Source organism: Plectropomus leopardus, chromosome 13 (genome assembly GCF_008729295.1).
Source record: "Plectropomus leopardus isolate mb chromosome 13, YSFRI_Pleo_2.0, whole genome shotgun sequence".
NCBI classification, from domain to species: domain Eukaryota; kingdom Metazoa; phylum Chordata; class Actinopteri; order Perciformes; family Serranidae; genus Plectropomus; species Plectropomus leopardus.
The window spans coordinates 18,799,002-18,818,379 of NC_056475.1; the positions used below are offsets into that span (position 1 = coordinate 18,799,002).

General features: G+C 39.0%; 1 protein-coding gene across 1 annotated transcript in view; it reads left to right on the plus strand.

The window, feature by feature from the left end:
* The first annotated feature begins 2,568 nt into the window (after positions 1-2,568).
* Positions 2,569-19,378, plus strand: part of pds5b (PDS5 cohesin associated factor B) — a 33,870-nt gene continuing 17,060 nt past the window's right edge. Inside the window, exons 1-8 of the mRNA XM_042499114.1 lie at positions 2,569-2,635; positions 10,259-10,386; positions 11,598-11,801; positions 12,140-12,226; positions 14,385-14,482; positions 16,115-16,241; positions 16,634-16,714; positions 18,995-19,135. Coding sequence (XP_042355048.1) covers positions 10,279-10,386; positions 11,598-11,801; positions 12,140-12,226; positions 14,385-14,482; positions 16,115-16,241; positions 16,634-16,714; positions 18,995-19,135 — 846 coding nt within the window. The 5' untranslated portion in view covers positions 2,569-2,635; positions 10,259-10,278. The remainder of the gene's footprint in view (positions 2,636-10,258; positions 10,387-11,597; positions 11,802-12,139; positions 12,227-14,384; positions 14,483-16,114; positions 16,242-16,633; positions 16,715-18,994; positions 19,136-19,378) is intronic.

Sequence of the window (19,378 nt, forward strand, 5' to 3'; positions counted from 1 at the left end):
TTTACATGTATGAGTGTCCATGACAAAAAAAACCAACACAGTCATACACTAGTATATGATTAAAAAAAAAAGTAGGTATATAGTAAAGCCCTTTGTTTATTCTAGTGCACTAGTATATAGGTTCTCCGGCTATGACGTAATTTGGGGGCGTGGCACACCGTACAACAACTGCATGGAGCAATGATGAGTAAACATTACTTGACATTATTTGAGGTGAATAAGGTTATAAAATAAATTGAAAAATATGAATACTTTTCAAATGTTATATATTTTGTTATGGATGTAATTGTGAATCAGAATTTAAAAAAAACAAAACTTTTTCACAGAATTTTTTTTAACTTACAATTTTGTCTCTCACTTTTGCACTTTTGATCGTTCTTTCTTTTTTCTTTTGTGTTGTAAGGTAGAGCTCTTAAGCTATTTAGAATGGTATAATTTGAAGGGTGAAGATATTTGGATCATAACTAAAAATGTGCAGAACGTACATTTTCAGAAAGTGTCCCACTGCACCAGTATTCACCCAATATCTAATACTGTGTCCCATACAGAAATAAATCAGGCTTAAACTGACAAACATAGACACATGCTCAGGAATGTTACACAATCAGGAGACAGGTCTGAATTTTGTGGGTCATAAAGAATGTTAATAACAATTATGAAAACAATTATAGGCTAACTGCAGTGTCAAGTAATTGGATTTATTTTTATTTTTTTTGTCATATATTCACGGTTAAAATCTGTCATTTGATTTTTTCTTTTTTTTTTGGTAGCCTGCAATTATATTAAATTAATTGTTATCCATGCAGCAAAGGTTCACTGCTGAAACTTAAATAAAATTTTAAGTTTTAAAAAGCTTTCAAGGCCACCTTTTAAACCTTTCATTTTTCTGCAGTATAGTGCTTAAGATTTGAGGAGTTCAAATCTGAAACATTATATTGGAGCTCCCTCTATAGCTCATATTGACCAGAGACCCATTATGGAAAGACACAGCAAGCAGCTGAACTTTGAGACATCTTTGCCTTTTAGGTTGACGTTCTGTAAACCAGTATGGCAAGATCTTTGTAATATCTTAAAAACATGTGGATTTCTCAGGAGCATGAAGGGAAATTGGTAATGAACCAACATAAATGCACCTTCAGTGTAAAAGTGGAACAGATGTTCTTGCATGGAAAAGTGTCAGATGAATGAATTGGTTAGCAGGGCAAGGAAAGGGCAGAATGGAAAGCTCCATAGCAGCATCAGAGAAAAGGCAACATGAATAGAGACATACTGACTTGATAAAATACCCTCTAATAGTCAAGGACACCTTTAGAATATGAATATCACGACTGACAAGCAGCTGAATGGCTCATAAATATATGCTAGTTTACTCAGGAGAAACATGAATGTCACACTAATGAGAACGGTGTGTTTACTGTGACCCTGTTTCAATTATGAGATCTCTCATTGAAACACAGGCTGTTGGTGCGTTCATGTGCAGTCGGAATACTGGGTTTTCAATTTTATAGTGAAAGAAAACCCAACGATGCAGAAAAGACACCAGTCAAAAATAACACTCCTAGATGTGCTTGCTTACATCCTTTTGACGGCATTATTTCCATTTTCAGTGTCTGTTAAAGTTGTAAGATAAAGTCTTCCTGTTGCACATTTTACATGTATGATTAAATCATTAGGAACTGTTTGTTATTTATCACAGGGGAGGGGGTGGTGCAAAGCGGGGAAGAAACTTCAGATATTTTTTAAGCACTGGGGAGGGAGTTTTATGCTTCAGATTTGGCTTAGAGGATGGACATTCAGCTTTAAATGTTTGTGTTTTGTCTTATTTTATATACTCTCAGAACCTCAAAACCTGCAAGTGGGTACGAAAGGCATGTTTTCTTTAGAAGTTTCTAAAATCACACCATTTATCATGGCCAGAAACTGTAAAAACTAAAATTATTGTTGCTGTTTGTTTTGGAAAAAAGTGTTATTATTATACTGTTTATAACCATTTTCTAATTCACCATAAAAATAAAGTAATTCACACTTGGATTTTTTAAAATACTTTTAGTATACATAAGGTGCCAGAGAGCATAAACCAGCATAAAAATAGAGCTTATTTATCAAAAAAGTGCCAGTGAAGGATTCCTCACACCTCCTGACAGAGAGCCTAGGTAAGCCCCAAATCCGAGATGTACTAAAGTCCTACAAACAACCTAAAATATGAGAAATATCCTAAACTCTGAGAGATGACATAAATGTCCTTAAATCCGGGAAATGTCTTAAAATCTGAGAAACGTCCTAAAATCCTAGAAACGTCCTGAAATCCACAAATGTCCTAAAATTATGAGAAATATTCTAAAATCCAAGAAAAGTTGTACAATCAGAGAGGCTGCTGTGACTGGCCCCTGGCCTCCTGTCATTTAGCAAAAGTGGCCCCTAGTCAAAACAAGTTGATTATCCCTGATTTACGTGAAAGCATGATGTGAGCACCACTTGAAGGCCTACACGGACTCGCTCTATAGGTGGCGCTACACACCCGCTTATGGCTTGCACCCATGGGCACTGAATCTACACATATTGGCGCCATTTTGGAGCTAGGAGGGGGAAGAGAGCTGCAGAGGAGGACACGATTGATCACAATTCACCGTAACAGGTAAGAAAATGCACAAATATGCACGTCTTTTTGATTGATATGTCGGGATATTTTCAGGTGTTGCTGTGAATAATGAGTTATAACCGAGGATGTGTCCGCGGAGCAGCCGGGTTTTCCAGCGCTAATAGGCGGAGCGCAGCCCGCCTTGCTCGCCTGTGTTCTCGGCAGCCGTGTCCGATTCACAGCGCTGGTTGACCTGGTCCTGCGGCGCAAAAATGGTTAGCTAGTGGAATATTAGCCCGTTTGCTAGGCTTAATGCCCCGGCAGCATGAGCAAGCAATGACTCGGCGTGGTTTCATCGCTGAAGGCGGGATATTTCTAATGATATAACGGTGGTTAGCCGGGGTGTTTTGTTCGGTGCAACGTTACTATCTGTCCGCCCTCTGTCACTGAGATTGCTGCTGCTAACGTTAGCTCAGCTAGCCAGTGTTGTCGCTACCTAACGGCTAGCTAACGGCAGCTAACTAGATTAGCCGCGGTCAACATTACGGCAACAAGGCAGCCTGGCTATATCATACTCCCTGACATGCTGTTGTAAGTTTTCGCACTACAACAAAAAGCACCTGTATTCACAGCACGTTCCCCTCTTTATCCGCTAACTTACGCTAAGTCACATAATAGCAGGCTAATAATGGCTGTTGCAATGCTAAAATATTTTTTGACTCTCATTATTATGAGCTAACGTTACTTGCACAAGGCGCATCGCTTCTTTATAATGGCACATACACCGTTTTAAATTGTGTGATTAGTTGTAGATCGGCTGTACAGTTGATCATTTTACCAAACAGGCTATAAAATAAATATCTTTTTACGTGGTTGGCAGCAGCACTCCTGGTCTCGTGCACACATTGTTATCAGTATTAGCAAACAACAAAAAGCTTTGAGTGAAGGAGTGCAGCCACAAAGACCGGAGGAGTTATCTCCAAAATTGGACGCTGCATGCTGTCTGATGCGCTGAGTTAGGACAGTCACCTCCTGGGTGCTGCGGTGCTTTTGTTATGACAGCTATCCGCCTGTGATTGTTGAATTGTGTCACCATCAACACTGCGGATTGGTTAAAGGATTGAAGGTCAATGAAGTCTCTGAAATAGTAATGATAATAATAATAATAATAATAATAATAATATAACTTTATTTGTATAGCACTTAACTAATCAAAGTTACTAATTGCTTCACAGAGTGCATCAGAATAAACCAAATAAATATACAGCTGTTATAAATAAAACAATGTTAAGATTACAGTGTGTACTGGGGCAACCAGTACAACCCTTTTACTTGAGTTAAAGTAAATATACCCCTGGTCAAATATTACTCAACTACAGCTGAAAGTTGCTGAGTCAAATTATTACTTGGGTAAAAGTACTGGAGTTCTCGCTTTTAAAAATACTTCAATATAAACACATTGTTGTATATTGTCACAATACATTTGCAGAACCTAAATAATTTAAAATTACCCACTGATGTCACTGACTTGCTTGTAGACTATACTGCAGAATGAAAAGCTTGTTGAATACACTGCGAAGCCTGTCCATAGAAACGCTAATTGACAAAGGGACCACTAGTGTCATTTTCATGTTATTTATATTTATCTGTAGTTGTTGTTTGTCTTTTTGTTTCAGCTAACATCTAGCTCAAAAAAGTCTTGTCATCGTCCGAGCAATGCCTTGTCTGTCAAACAGTGTGATTTGCTGAAGATGCAGCTTCTTAAAAAAAAAAAAAAAATTAAGATAAAGTAATAAATAAACAGCCTGCCTTAACCCCCCAGTCTCACACCTGTAGTTTCATAAATGTTTGAAAACAACTTGGCTACATAGAAAATCTTACTAACATATATATTTATATTATAATATATATATATATTTATATTAATTTACAATCGAAAATAATTCACACATTGTTTAATTTGGAGGTAACATCCACCCAGTGTTTCTGTCAAAAAGTGAACTTTTGTCACCAGTTCAAACTAGTTGTTGTGGATTTATGGACTTTTTTTTTTTTGGAAAAGAAAAAGAAATCACCCGCTGACTTCAAAGCAAATGTAACAAGTAACGAGAACCCTCGTGGAAAAGTAGTTGAATGAAAAGTACAGTATTTGTCTTTCAAATGTAGTAGAGTCAAAATAGTAAGTTTCCAAAAAAAAAAAAATACACAAGTAAAGTGCAAATACTCAAAACTACTTAAGTAACTTGACTTTGTTACTTCCCACCACTAAGTGCCATGTAATGAGCATTAGATTTTTAGCAAAATCAGTACTGTTTGAGATAACTCCTAAAAAGCCAAGTTGGAATTTAATGTATTGTGTATCAGCTCGTACAAATGTTTTCTTACTTATTATCTTTCTGAAATGGCTATCCACAATTTTTACACAGACCAGTGTTTAATCAGGAACCACATTTTGACAGTTCTGGTTTGGAGGTTAATTTTGGTTTTTGGTATTTTGTTGTCCCCTTTGTAGATTTATTGCAGGCTGCAAGACCTCCAATGTTATTTTTCCTGACTAAAAGGAAAACTGTAAAATTATGTTTGGTCAATTTCTTGCCCCAAAAAAGCCACAATGATGGTCTTTAGTTTGTTTTCCTCTGGTGGTTGGTTTGTGTTGAATGGAGGGTGGGGACACATGTCTGCTCTGCCCAATAACATGAAAAAATGTGATTCAGTAGTGTTATCTCTTTGTAGATGGCATGTGCATGCGGTTTCTTTGGAGGTTCACTTCAACCTCGTCTCATTCACATAACCTTTGGGCTAATTTCAGTCCCTCCTTCTCTGCTTTGTTGTTCCTGGCCGGCGCTCACTGGTTCAGATCTGGCAGAGACGTGCTCCGTTCAGAAAATGTCTATTTAATTTAATTTGAGGAAAACTCTTTGACAGCAAATCCCTGTTCAGCCTGTTTCCCCTCACTTGATGCTTGTGTGAGTAGCCATGTGGAGGTCGATGAGTTCACCCTTACAACCAGCTGGCGTCCAGTCCTCCCTCTGTTTGCTGACACTCACTCTCCTCCCTGTGATCACCCACAGGGTTAAAACATAGGATGTCTGTGTCGAGATTCAGATTAAGTTAGGAGAGCGGCTTTGGGTCTTCATGTTTCTGCTGGCAGCTGTGTTAAAGGGATACTGTGGCGAGAGAAGAAGCAGCAGACATAGAAAACCCTCAGTGGGGGGGTAAATGTGTTTTACTGTGATAAACCAGTACTGAGTCGACGGTAGCCCATGTTCGAGAGGTTTAGTGAAGAGTAAAGCCTTCCTGTTTGTGATTGTTTACTGCAGCTTCTTATTCAACGGGAAATATTCCCTGGTGGATGGTATCCAGACAGACCCCCCAGTTGAGAAATACTCTCCTCTGATTGGCTGCCAGAGCTCTGTGTGTGTCCGTGTGGTAGACCAAGAGAGAGAGATGGACTCAAATTTGGCAGCAGCTGTGGGGTGGAAAAGAAGGTCAGAATCTAACAATCTGGCGGCCTTTCAGTGTCCAGTGTGTGTGTTTGGCTGTGCGTGCATGTGTGTGTGTGTGTATGTATGTGTGTGGTTATAAAAGCTCAAGTACAGCTGCAGAAAATTGTTTGGTTGTTATTCAAAACTCTGTATTGCGGTCTGGCCTCTAAATCAAACCCAGCGAGCACTTTTGTCAGGCGGCAGACCTACTGACCTAGACTCCTTCATAATAATCAATTCTCCTTCAGTGAAAGCAGCATCGTTTGCAAAAAGTCACAGACAAGACAGTAGTTACAGGATAAAAGTTATCTGTTCATTCGTTTAACACTTTAGTCGCAGGATGCAGAGATTTATTTATTTTTTTCCCCCAAAGGTAGTATAAGCTTGTTTTGCTGACTCCCCTGGGAGAGGTAGTGGAATAAATTACTGGAGCACAGTCGGAAAACATACTTTTTTTGTCCACAAGCCACAAATACCGGTGCATACCACATTTCAGACAACTCTGGTAGTTCAATTGAAAGCATGTGGTATGGTAGACACAAGCCCCTTTTACACTACCTGTTCACGGCGAGAATATCATGCCATTGTGCCGCCTCGCCGTTCTGTACAAAAGGTATGATAGTGTAATGTGGGGCAGTGTAAAGGTTTTATTGATTTCTTTTTTTTTTTAAGATTATTTTTTGGCCTCCTCACCTTCATTACGATAGAACAGGTTTAGCTTGAAAGGGGGAGAGAGAGGGGATGACGTGCCCATAAACCCGCAGACGCTGCAGCAAGGACATAGCCTTTGTACATTGGGTTCCTGCTCTACCAAATATGAAGGTTTTGACGGCATGTTAAGTTATGTGTGCAACCTACCATGGAAGATTTTAAAAACCAGTAGAAGAACAGCAACCGTAAATGTCAACAAATTGGGAAACCATAACGTTTGTGAGCTCCTTATCTTCCGAGCAGAAGAAGAGATAAGCCGCCATATAACAGGGATAGTAATTGCTTGTAATTTCCATGTTATGCCGTTTTTTATTGTTTATAAAGCGCTGCAGATCTGTATGTTATGTCACATTAGAGGCCAACGCTGTTGTGTTAAATGTCTCGTGTCACACGTCTTCGTTTTTTTCTCCGATGCTGGCATAATATCTATAATTGCACGCTGGAGCGGCATGATGATGGTACTGTTGTTTGGTTCTGTTTAAAAATATTAAGGCGACATAAAGAAGGGGATTCATAGCAGCCTTATAGCATGATCTCTGTGCAGAGGGCTGGCGTGACAAAAAGAGGGGACAAAATTAATGCTTCGGCAAGTGCTGTTTTGCACTATAGTTCTGAACTACAGACAGGAATCAAGGAATGTGCTATATATCAGACTCTGTCCAATATCCGTCTTTTCATTCGTCTGCTTTTCTGTCCATCTGTCATTCAGACAGACAGATACCGTTTGCAATTCACTTAGGCCTTTTTGCTTTCTATGAAATTAGACCAATTGCCCCATCTACACCATTATTAGGACAGAAATTGAGCTGGTTAGCAATCTGAAAAAGCCAGATGAAGAGTACGCAAATGTTTGTGTTAAATCTAAAACAACCTTTACGATTCGATAAAGATCGCAAGGATAGAATTTGTTGGGAGCTTGTTTTTACCGGCAAAAACTAATAAATGTATTTTAACACATTCTGTCCACATGCTTCCCAACAACAAGTGTACAATTCCCTGATTGGTAGCAGCACATGCTCAAACAGTTTTTTCGTGTGTGTGTGGGTGATACACCTTCATCAACTTCACAGAGAAAAACTAAGCCAAGCTCAGTTTTGGGGAGTCGATGCTCAACATTCAGCTAACCAGTTTCCTGTGGGAAATACCCGCAGCACATGTCACATTACAGTTGCTCAACGTTTGACATTTTTACAGTGGGGTTTGTGTTTCTGAATCTGACTCACAAGCAAAATTGATGTACAGCATAATCATTCCCATACATGATAATGCATTTATTGGTCATCCGTCTGATTTAAGATTCTCTCTTTCCAACATGGACACGATGTCTCTAACAAATAGAACACAGTAAGTATTAAGTCGATGAAATGTGAAATTACTCATCATGGTTTCCTAGAGCCAACTCGCTTGTTTAATGTGATCAACAGACATAACCCAGTGATACTGAGTTACTGTCATGCTTTAATTTTTCTTTTAATGGCTGATTATGGAGGATATTTAGTTTTGCCATTTGATAAACCAAACAATTGATTATTTAATTAAGAAAATAATTTGCAGATTAATCACTAATAATGATTGTTCTTCGTTGCAGCCTTATAAAAAAAATATATAAGTCTCCAAAGTTTCCTTCGGAGACTCCACCATGTGACATGACACAATAAGCTGCGGCTCATGAGATACAGCTGTCCACTTACCACAGCCTCTTCAGTTTGATCCCCAGCACCTCCCATCAACGTGTTACAGAGGGTACCAGTACCGACTGAATTAGGTCGATACTACAGAGTACCAATGAGCTCTAAAGCAATTAGAGCCAATTCTTGGTACATAAGAGCACACCTGGCTAAGAGTGCCAGGTTCAGACAGGGGGCGGAGGCACTGCAAAATGCCCTGAAGCTGGGAAGCTGCCTGCAAAACTCTGTTGGCTGGCTTCCGGCAGCTTCACAGCTGAGACAACGGATCTCCGAGGAGAGCACCGCAAAGTGCCCTGAAGCTGGGAAGCCAGCCACAAAGCTCTGTTTGCTTCTCAGCCAGCTGTAACTATCACTGCAGTGCCGATAGTTCATCTGTTTAGTCTAATTTTCTTTCTTTATTATTTTAGAAATAGCCTAGTATCACTACTGTTAGTGACGGCGTTTCTTTTTATTACATAGCCTACTTATTCCAAATATTTGTCAGTTGTGTCTAAACAGAGCGCGAGAGATTAGCAGACACGTTCACGTACACGCAAATAGACAGAAAGTTGGCTCTTTGTGTGATTAGAAAAGAACAGAGGAGCAGAATTGCTTGTTGACTGCAGTTTATTTAAAAATTGCATTTTTTTTGTTCTAACAGAAAGACTAAAGTACTGAAAAAAACACTGTTTTTTTAAGCACAGGCACCATTTCCAATATCAGTTTGAATGAAAACAATAACCAAATGCATCGCCCATTCCTATAAAAATTTAGCCATTTGCCGTTTTTTTTTTTTTTCTCTTGAGGAGACCTCACATCCTGATGGTTGTGTTGAATGATGATAACACGGCCGCGGAGAGGCTTTACAAAGTGTTTCTTTTCACTAAGTAGCTGAGGAAACTAGCATGAAAAGAGAACAAGACGTGAAGCTGGAGGAAAGTATTGTCTTGGTTTATGGTGCTCAGTGGCTGTAACCGCTGCTTTATCTTTTTTTAGATGTTAGTTTTCTAATTTATTGATCGCAAACCTTACTGGATACTCCTGAGTTTTCAACTTCCAGCCTTGTTGCTGTAATAAATGCAGTGCTGTATTAAATTCTGTCGATATTTTATGAGCTCCCACCACAAAATATCAAATAATACATCTTTTTGAACCATCGCATGCCCGCTCACCGTGCAGACTTTTGTATATTTATGAACTATGAGTCAGGCCTTACTTTGTGTGATGTAGGAGGTGAAATGAAGTCATTTTCCCGGGTGGACACGTTTCTGCCTTTTTAATATCTTTAATGGACAAAAAGCAGTGGCAAGGTGAAATGGGTCAGTTTAGTAGACGTTGCCAAAGTGCAACATGGCTGATTTTGCCATGAGCAGTGCACTAAATTGGAAGTCAAAGCACATTTTGCGTCATGTGAGTGCCCTAAACATGAATTGGGTGTAATCCTTGACAGGCTAGTGGCCGTGGTAATAAAATGGGGGACACAATGGTAGCAGCCGCTCGCAGTGAAAAGTCAGCCTGCTCTCTGAATGCAGCTATTCCATCCCTGATTCAGCCTGTAGAAAAGCTATTACTGTGCTGAGAATACCTCGCTGAATATTTTAGAAGTCTCTATTGCAGGCGTCTATCGAAGCTTTGAAGTATTAAAACGATTTGCCTTGTGTTTCGAACAGTTAACAATGTGGCTTTTCTTTCTTTTTGTTTTTGTTTGAGGTTCAGCAATTCTTCAAGGTTTTAACTTTTGTAATTTTTCTGTTCTTTTTCTCACTTTCTCTCTGGCTCTTTACTAATGTTGTGCAAACGTTATTGTCTCTCCTCAGGCAGTGAAGAGCTAAAGAGGATGGCTCACTCTAAAGCTCGAGTCACGGATGGGAAGGTGACCTACCCCCCTGGGGTCAAGGAGATATCTGACAAAATCTCCAAAGAGGAAATGGTCCGCAGGCTCAAGGTCAGTGTCTGCTGCAGTGTAACGTATGTTTACTACGTTATCGCACAGATCGAGGGGGAGTTGTCAGGCTTCTCAGTATATTATTACTGAAGGCATAATGATGAACAACAAACAGGATGGGTTTGTTGTATGTTAGTAGGTGTATAGTAGTAATATTTGAGTTTCATGTTAAGATTCCAAATGTTTCACTTTTTTGTTACCTTTCTATAATTTTTCAGAATTCATTTATTACTTATTACTGATGTGTTATAAAAATATTGGTTATTTTAAATTAGTTTTTTTTTTTCATGGTGTAGCTGAGCAAATTGAATTCTCTGGATGAGCTGTAGAGGGACATTTATCGTCATTTTTCCTCTAACATGTCGAGCTGTTTAACAATGTAGATCGGTTTGGTGCGAGTTGCAGAGTGTTGAAGATATCTGCCGTCACGTTTGTCGGCCTTCTGTCCAATATAATGGTGCTAGATGGCACTCGGCTTATGGTGCTCAGAGCGTGAAAAAATACATTTGAAAAAGTTCGCAGTAATGTCTTTTTTTCAGAAATCATGGTTAAACCACAAACCTCATTGTGAGCAGTTTATCTAGGAACTATTTCCCTTGTACTGATCACCACACAGAAGGCAGCATGCATCTACTGTTAGCTCATCCAGCACCACTGAGACAGCAACATTACAACATTGCAGCTCAGCGGAGGAGGACACCTGTAATTTTTACATCTCCTGCAGTTACAGGCAGGAACCTCTCGCCGATGAGTAGATGCATTTTTCCTTTGCCGGTTTTGTACAGTTGGAGGATGCAGTTTGGTAGAAAGAATGTAGGTCTTACATGAAACTACTCACAAACAGGTTTGTGGATTATTTTGAGTAAGTGGGTCAAATTTTTCTGAAAAGCAACATTGCTGTTGAGTTTTCAAATGTACTTTTTGGCACTTTGAGCACCACAAGCCAAGTGCCATCTAGTTTAGATCCATTATTTTGGACAGAGGGCAGGCAAATTTGTGGCTGATGTATCCAACACTCAGCAACTCACACCAAAACTATAGACTGATAAATAGCACTAAAGGTAAGAGGAAAAATACTTTGATTTGGGGAAGGCTAAATATTTTGGATTGATTTTGACTTGGTTGAAAACTCACCTAGGTACTCAGTCAACCAGCCACTAACTTCCGGCACTTTCTTCCCCCCACTGAATATGCCCTCATCTCTCTTCCAGATGGTTGTCAAGACTTTCATGGACATGGACCAGGACTCTGAGGAAGAGAAGGAGCTGTACCTGAACCTGGCCCTCCACCTTGCCTCAGACTTCTTCCTCAAACACCCAGACAAGGACGTGCGCCTGCTGGTGGCCTGCTGTTTAGCAGACATATTTAGGATTTATGCCCCAGAGGCACCCTACACCTCCCCAGATAAGCTCAAGGTAATGGTGCTGAAGATGTTTTTTCCTCAGGCAAATTAACATTATATTACAAAATTACATCACTGCACTCCACCAGAATTACTCACTGTTTTAATTACATAACCCTGTTGCATACTCACTAGAGTATTCACTTAACACTAACTGACAAATTGATTTGTTTTTTGAATTTGCCACCTTTTTTTTAAGTTGGCCTGAAATTTGTGCACCATTTGGCTGACGACTTGACACCATTTACACCTTCGTATAAAGCTTCTAAATACAAACATTTTTGTTTTGCTAATGACCACATGTGTTCAGGTATGGAGTATTCACTTTGTTTCTCTGTTTTTTATCTTCAGGACATTTTCATGTTTATCACAAGACAGCTCAAAGGACTCGAGGACACTAAAAGCGCTCAGTTCAACAGATACTTCTACCTGCTTGAGGTATGTGCAGTGCGTGTGTGGATCAGTGATGAGGTTGGGGTTTGATTGCATTTTATTGAAGATTAAATTTCCTTATTGACTTAAGAATCCCTCATCGGATGCAATTAAGTTTGGGTTGCAACACTTAGGTATACATGTGCTTTCAAGGAGTATTCACAAGTATAAATAACGTATTAATAACGTATATAAATAAGTATTAAACACATCAACATTTGTTTTATTAAACATAAACAACACATGAAATTTACACAAGATATTGATATTAACTCAATAAAATAATGCATTTTTAAAAAATCAGAACTCAACTCAATCAAATAAAAAGTTGTATGCAGTGCAGTTGTGGCATAGTTTTATTGAGTTTATACCAATGTCTGGACTAAATTTCATGTGAATAGCTGCATCGAAAATATGTTTAATTAAAAAAATGTTGAATTTATATTTCCTCCACTGTATCGGACACATTGAAATAACTGGTGTAGTTTCTGCCATTGATATTTATAACTGGTGAAAATGACAGCACTGGCCAAAATGAGAAGCCCACTACCTTAAATGTTTTTTACATTAATCATATCCAATAAAATATAACATTCTCGATAAGAGTGTTTTTTGGGTGTAATGTAAAATAACAGCAGATTATTATCTCAAGCTGTCGACATAACATAACTCTAATATGTGTTAATTTGTAACATTTACAATCAAGTGCGTTTCTTCATTTTTACCCTATGCTCAGTCTCTCCTTTCATATCTGCCAGATAGCAGAAATCAAAATTATGGGCAAGAAAAAAAAGGCTCCTTGAAAAGACATGTAAAGTTTTTAAATTTTGTCAGGGAGCAGCAAGAAGCTCTTTACTCTTTTGGTTACTTTGTTGCTGATGGTATGATATTTTATTTAATAGTTTATAAATGGCAGCAGGAATACTTACTCATAAACAACTTAACATGTGCAGGACTTCAGCTGGTGTACGGCGTGTTGACTCAGCAGCTCATTCTGTACACCAAAGCATTGCCAGTCGTTTTCATTTATCTCAGTGAATTTACATTTTTAATTGTATTTGACCTCTGGTCTTCTGAATGCATTTACTAATGCTTGTGTGTATTCAAGGTCTTATGTAACCGTTTTGTGTTAAATAAATGATGTTGAGGGTGGATGCAGAGACACGGAGGAGGAAGCAGTTGTGTCAGAATGACATGCACTCTCTCCTTCTGTGCAAGAGAAGCTTATAGGAAACATGTTTATATCTGCAGCGATCTGGCACTTTTGTTTTCCTTCTTCGTCAGGCTAGAGCAGACTCCACATCTGAATTACTTAAAATAGATATTAATGAATGTTGTATGCCTTCCAAAAAATACTAGCCTAAACCCCTCAGTATTTGAGGGATTTCTTAAGAATGTATTAATGGTTTGATTTGCTTTTCAGTCTTAGTTCTATAAATTGTAATCTCTGGTCACCTGTAGTTTAAAAAAATGCGAGTGAATTTACCGTGGAATAGAAAATGAAAGTAATCGCAACCAAAATCAGTCCAACTGTCATTATGCTGTGTGAAAGCAGCATCACTTGCAGCTCGTTAGCTGTCCGGCTCTCAACTTTACTATTTTGGTTCACTCTTAACACTGTCATAGTTTTTTGGCTGCATCCGGCAGCTGTTTGCAGTGTAAAGGCTGTTGTTTTCTTATATGCGCCAAACAAAGGACAGACACTCCCAGTTACTGCCTGGTGAACATAGAGGAGAATTTTGCAGCTAAAGAGCAAGATTTCCCTCATGAGTTGGTCAGAGCTTGAAAAGAGCGAATAATGGACCTCCATTTTCCAGATGAATAATAATGTTGCTTTGTAACTGCCTCTTGGGTAATAAGCACTAGTGTGGTCAGCCTATCAACTTGAAAAGGGAAATTATATGTCAGTGTTGTGTGCACAGTGTGTTTCCACTGCCCCCAAGTGTCCCAAAAAAATATAGTTTCAGGTTTAAATGGGAATGAGATTGATTTTATATTTGGAAGATGATTATTGAGAGTTAACCAGTAAGCTAACACAGCTATCCCTCGCCACCTTACCAAACTCTTCTTTCACCTTGTAGTTTGCATTCACAGTCTTGTCTAGTTCTAGTTTGCTTCATAATTTGCGCGTCAGTAACATCTTGCCTCCTTTCTTTTTGTTCAGAACATAGCATGGGTGAAGTCCTACAATATTTGCTTTGAGCTTGAAGACAGCAATGAGATCTTCACCCAGCTTTACAGAACACTCTTCCAAGTCATCAAGTAAGTCCTTTAATAAAACCCACCTCAGTGTGATTGTTAATATCTGTGTTCATATATGTTGTGTTTTACACCGTGTCCTAAGTGGACGTTAGTGTGAGATTATTGCGCTGGATCGCATTACATTGCGCGCTCTCTGTCCACACTGCATCCATTTAAATGAAACTCCCTCACGTTATGTAAACAAACCTATTACCTATCAGCTGTGCACTCAAGAGACATAATCACTGAAAAGGTGGATGAGAACTTCCTCATTATTCATATTCACAACAGTGCTATTGTGGGTAACTTATAGATATAATTGTTTTAGCTTCTACAACACTTCGTACCACCACCTCCCTTTTGTGATAAAAGCTAGCTTACTAACATCCCACGCAATATTTACAGAAACATTCAGCTCCCTGGTTATCTCCTTCCGGCCAGATACCAACTTATTGTAGGGACGCCCACATTCCCAACATGCCTAGTACATGGGGGTTTATGTGTGTTGTCAGTTTTTTGTCAGTTTATAGTTTACACCATTAGTGAGGTGGCTGTTATACTTCATCTCACCAGCTGTATTGGCAGCATTTATAGGTAGAAGTATTTCCTTATAAATAGTGAATTTAAAGTTATAGATCACTGACGATAAACACATTATCCTCTTGTATGGAAAGGATGTCAAAAGGATGACCACAACGCAGATAAATGGAGAAATTTGGTATAAATGTCCTCATCAGAACCCTGTGGGCAGTTAGAGCAGTCCAATAGGAACTAATATAATCAAACTGATTTAGTTGCAGATCCTTGCTCACGCTGCATTCAGTTAGGACACAGTGTTATGTGTGTCCAGCTTTTATTTTTGAATGTTCCTTCCTTTTTTGGCTGCGGCAATTCTTAATGTCAGAAATGGGCCCTTGTAGCTCCCTCTACCACCTCAAATCATCTCCACTGCAACATCGTGAAACAGCTCAGTAGCAGTCCGGTTGTTTCTCTCTGATTTCCCTCCCTCCTCTCCTTCCTCTTCTCTCTTTCCTCCTAACCCTGCTCTCAATTTCACTCTGCTGAACACAACCTTGAGGGCTGAATTCTGCAGTGCAGAATTTGGCTCTTTGCCATTGGAACAAAATTGTGGTTGTGTGTGTCAAGGTTGTGCCAGCACAATGTTATTTTATTATATAGAAAGAATCCAAAGGGCTTGAAGTATTTGCAGTAAGCTTGAAGGTATAGGGGAATGCAGCTCTCATGTTTGTGTGTATGTAGGTGACACTTTCAGTGAATGGGAGGTAATGAGACTAGTAATCCCTGGCAGCGTTGAGGACAACAGTCACTGAGATACAAATCTGGTAATAAGCGTTACCTCTCGCTGTAATGCAGATCATAATGGCAGGTACACCCACACTCTGATCAGTGCATCGCAGTCTGTTTGTGTGAGGACAGTTTGTTTTCAAGAGAAGAGCAAGTAAAAAACCTGAAACCTACAAAATGCCTGCTGTCAACAAAGTAAACTAAAATGCTTTAAAAACAATGTTGAATTATCAATTTGATATACCTACCAGTCAATTTTAAATGCTGCCTCAATAGTTACAAGTTTGGAATATTATATTAAGTCATGCAATGATACCGTCATTAACCCCTCTTGCCTTATTTCTCTAGCAATGGCCACAACCAGAAGGTGCACATGCATATGGTGGACTTAATGAGCTCCATCATCTGTGAGGGAGACACTGTATCGCAGGAGCTGTTGGACACTGTATTGGTCAACCTGGTGCCAGCACACAAGGTATGTGCAAAGCGTATATAAGGTCTCAACGGGCATGCAAAAAAAGCAACATGCATTTATATATAAACATAGTCACACGATGAATGTTGATACATGAAGAGATGACTCTGGAACTGACAGTCTTAACAGAGTTTATATTGTCACTACATCATTTTCCATACCCTGTAATTCAGTGAGACCCCTGCAGGTGAGAAGAGGTAAAGCAGCTAAAGCAAGAGTTTGTCCACAAACAGCTGTGGATATCTGTGCAGGGTACAAGCATCCTAATGGGACTCATCTGAGCGAAAAGCAAATGATGGACTGCACCCTTATTTTTAAATTTATATAGCGTCTGTATGAACATGTTCTCTGAGCGGCTGTTTTATTCACCACTTGTTTTTCTGTCTGTCTAGAATCTAAATAAACAAGCGTATGACCTGGCCAAAGCTCTGCTGAAGAGGACTGCCCAGGCTATTGAACCTTACATCACCAACGTAAGAGCAACCTTTTAATACACTCTTGTGTATTTTGTTTTGTTTTCACATTTTGATATCTATGGCTGGATGGATTTCTGCTTTTAACACTTGCCATTATGTAAATCCTGTAATATTCATAACATTCAGAAATGATACCTGTCAGAGCTGTAACTGTTGTTGGTAAAACAGTGCATACTGTGGCCCAATGGCAAGAGAACGATACTAGCACTGCCAGCGTATTTGAACCAGGGCCAGCCATGCTAGAAATGTCTTGGCACTGCAGGAGGTTTGTATCTGGGTAAACGATGATGCTAAGTGATACGTTCAACATTAAAATCAGCTGTTGAACATAAAACATTTGATGTATCCAAATATTTGTACTGAGGCCCGAATCGTGTACATGCAGCTTCAGTGTCATAAATTCAGATTTAACGGTGACTACTGGAATAGGATGGTATGGTCCCACATCTGGAGGTCCGAGGTTCAAGCAGAGCAACATATTGTCCTGTTTTAGGTAGTGTGGGCTATGTGCTGTTTACTGTTTTTGTTTTTGTTTTGTTTTTTTTGTTAACCTGCCAATGACCAACAGATGCAAATTAGCTATCATCTAACTGATGCAGTTACTTTTAATTGTATGCGGTCCCTGTAAAAATAAACATTAGGTTAAATTAAAAGTAACAGTGAATACCTAACTGCTGCAGAGATGCTGTTCTGTGCGAGCTTTTTTACCTCATCATAGAGGAGACGCAAGAGACAAAAAAAAAGTTCTTTGTAAAGACTAAAATGTCAGTAAATCACCTTGTGGTCTTTGTTGTGTATTCAGCTAATGAAACATGAGTGTGTGCCTTTTTAAGGGTGGCAATGGTAGATTTTAATGGTATGATAACTGAGAAAATATCAGTATCAGTGTCAGATATTGTAAAATGAGTAGTGTTATTATTATCAGTTACACATCAGCAAGAAACATTCTGCCTGATTTTTTTTTAATTTCTATTACTGTAGATAAGCAAATTGAATTAGATATAAATTGAATTGAAAGTACTTTATTTGGAACATTAAAAAAACATTCATATGTAAAATACAATACATATGAAGAAAAAAATAAACATGCATATGTAACAGATTTTCAATTAGCAACATTAACTTACATTTCATGTCCGAATAGAAGTAGGAAGATGCAAAATACTTGTCTAGTCCTGCCCCTATTCAGAGTATGTAACTGTCTGCTTTCATACCACAGGATACCTTGAAAGCCGTATATTGCTGTACAACACACTCATTCTCTACATCTGTTTCATGCAGAGACAAAAGGGTTGTTGGAAAATTTCCTATGTGGTGATTGAAGTTGGTTCAACAGCGCAGTATGCATCCTGACCGCCATTTTTTGTTATTTATGCAAATGACTGAATTTATCCTAATTTTAGTTTTGTCAGTAAGCTGTATTGATGTGCATTTATCCGGTACATCGTTGGTTTTTAAATGAGAAAGATGACACAGTTTTTAAAACAAACTAAATTCTTGTTAGTTTGTCCGCACCATAAGCACGCTTGTGCACCGAATGGGCAGAGTCTGCACACCATTTGACAGTTATCAGAGCGGGCAGATACACTGGATCTGAGATTCAAAGATAAGACACGCACATCCTGTAGTGGATGCTGGATCCAAGATAAACCAAAATGTGAAAAGATAGAGGTCCACACACAGATACACTGGATCTGCCACTACATTTCAGTTGCGGAGGCGGGGTCTACATCAACACGACCACACAAATGCAAACAAGTCAGTGGAGATTAATAAGACATAGAACTGGCTTACATAAAATCATATTATGAAGATTATTGTCCACAAGGGCAATTATTTGTCAACTAAGAAAGCTACCATGGCTTCTGCTCTGCACCCTGGCGTTGCTGTTTGTTTTGTCAGTTGCTCCTGGCCCTACATGTTAAGTGGTGCACTGGTGCACTGAAATGGAGCGGACCTGGTCTTTGTGGTGTTTGTACCACCCCACTTCCACTGTGACTGGACAGCTGGGTAAAACTGACAGCGAATGGCAGCTGCAGCATTTTACCCAAAGTTGAATATTTTTCACTTCTTGGTAACAAGAAAAAAAATGGCAAATGTGTCAAACTGCAGCGCTAATCATGACAGCCATATAGACGTGCAGATTCTCAAGAATGCCTTAAGAAGGTAGCTTAGGTCCGAAAAGTCACAGGCTGAGTTGCAGGCACATGTAGGATCTTTCATTTGTATGTGTTTTTAGTAACCATTATTTTTCTCTCCTTCTCTCCTCTTCATCAGTTCTTCAACCAGGTGCTTATGCTGGGAAAGACATCAGTCAGCGATCTGTCCGAACACGTTTTTGATCTCATCTTGGAGCTTTACAACATAGACAGCCACTTGCTGCTCTCAGTGCTGCCGCAGCTCGAATTTAAACTCAAGGTAAAAAAAAACAACATGCTTTCAGTTATACATTGAAGCAGCAAACAGCCTTACGGATCTGCAGACTTTTAATGTTTATAGCTGTTTGATGTTTTGCTAAATGTGTGCCTAAATGGAGCATCTTACATTTGTCACATCACTTTAGTGAATTATTATGGTTATTGTTACTATAAAATTGTGCTGTGATATTTTTAAGGGTTAAAGAGATGGAGGCAGCTGCAAAGCTTGGGTTAATATTGGTAT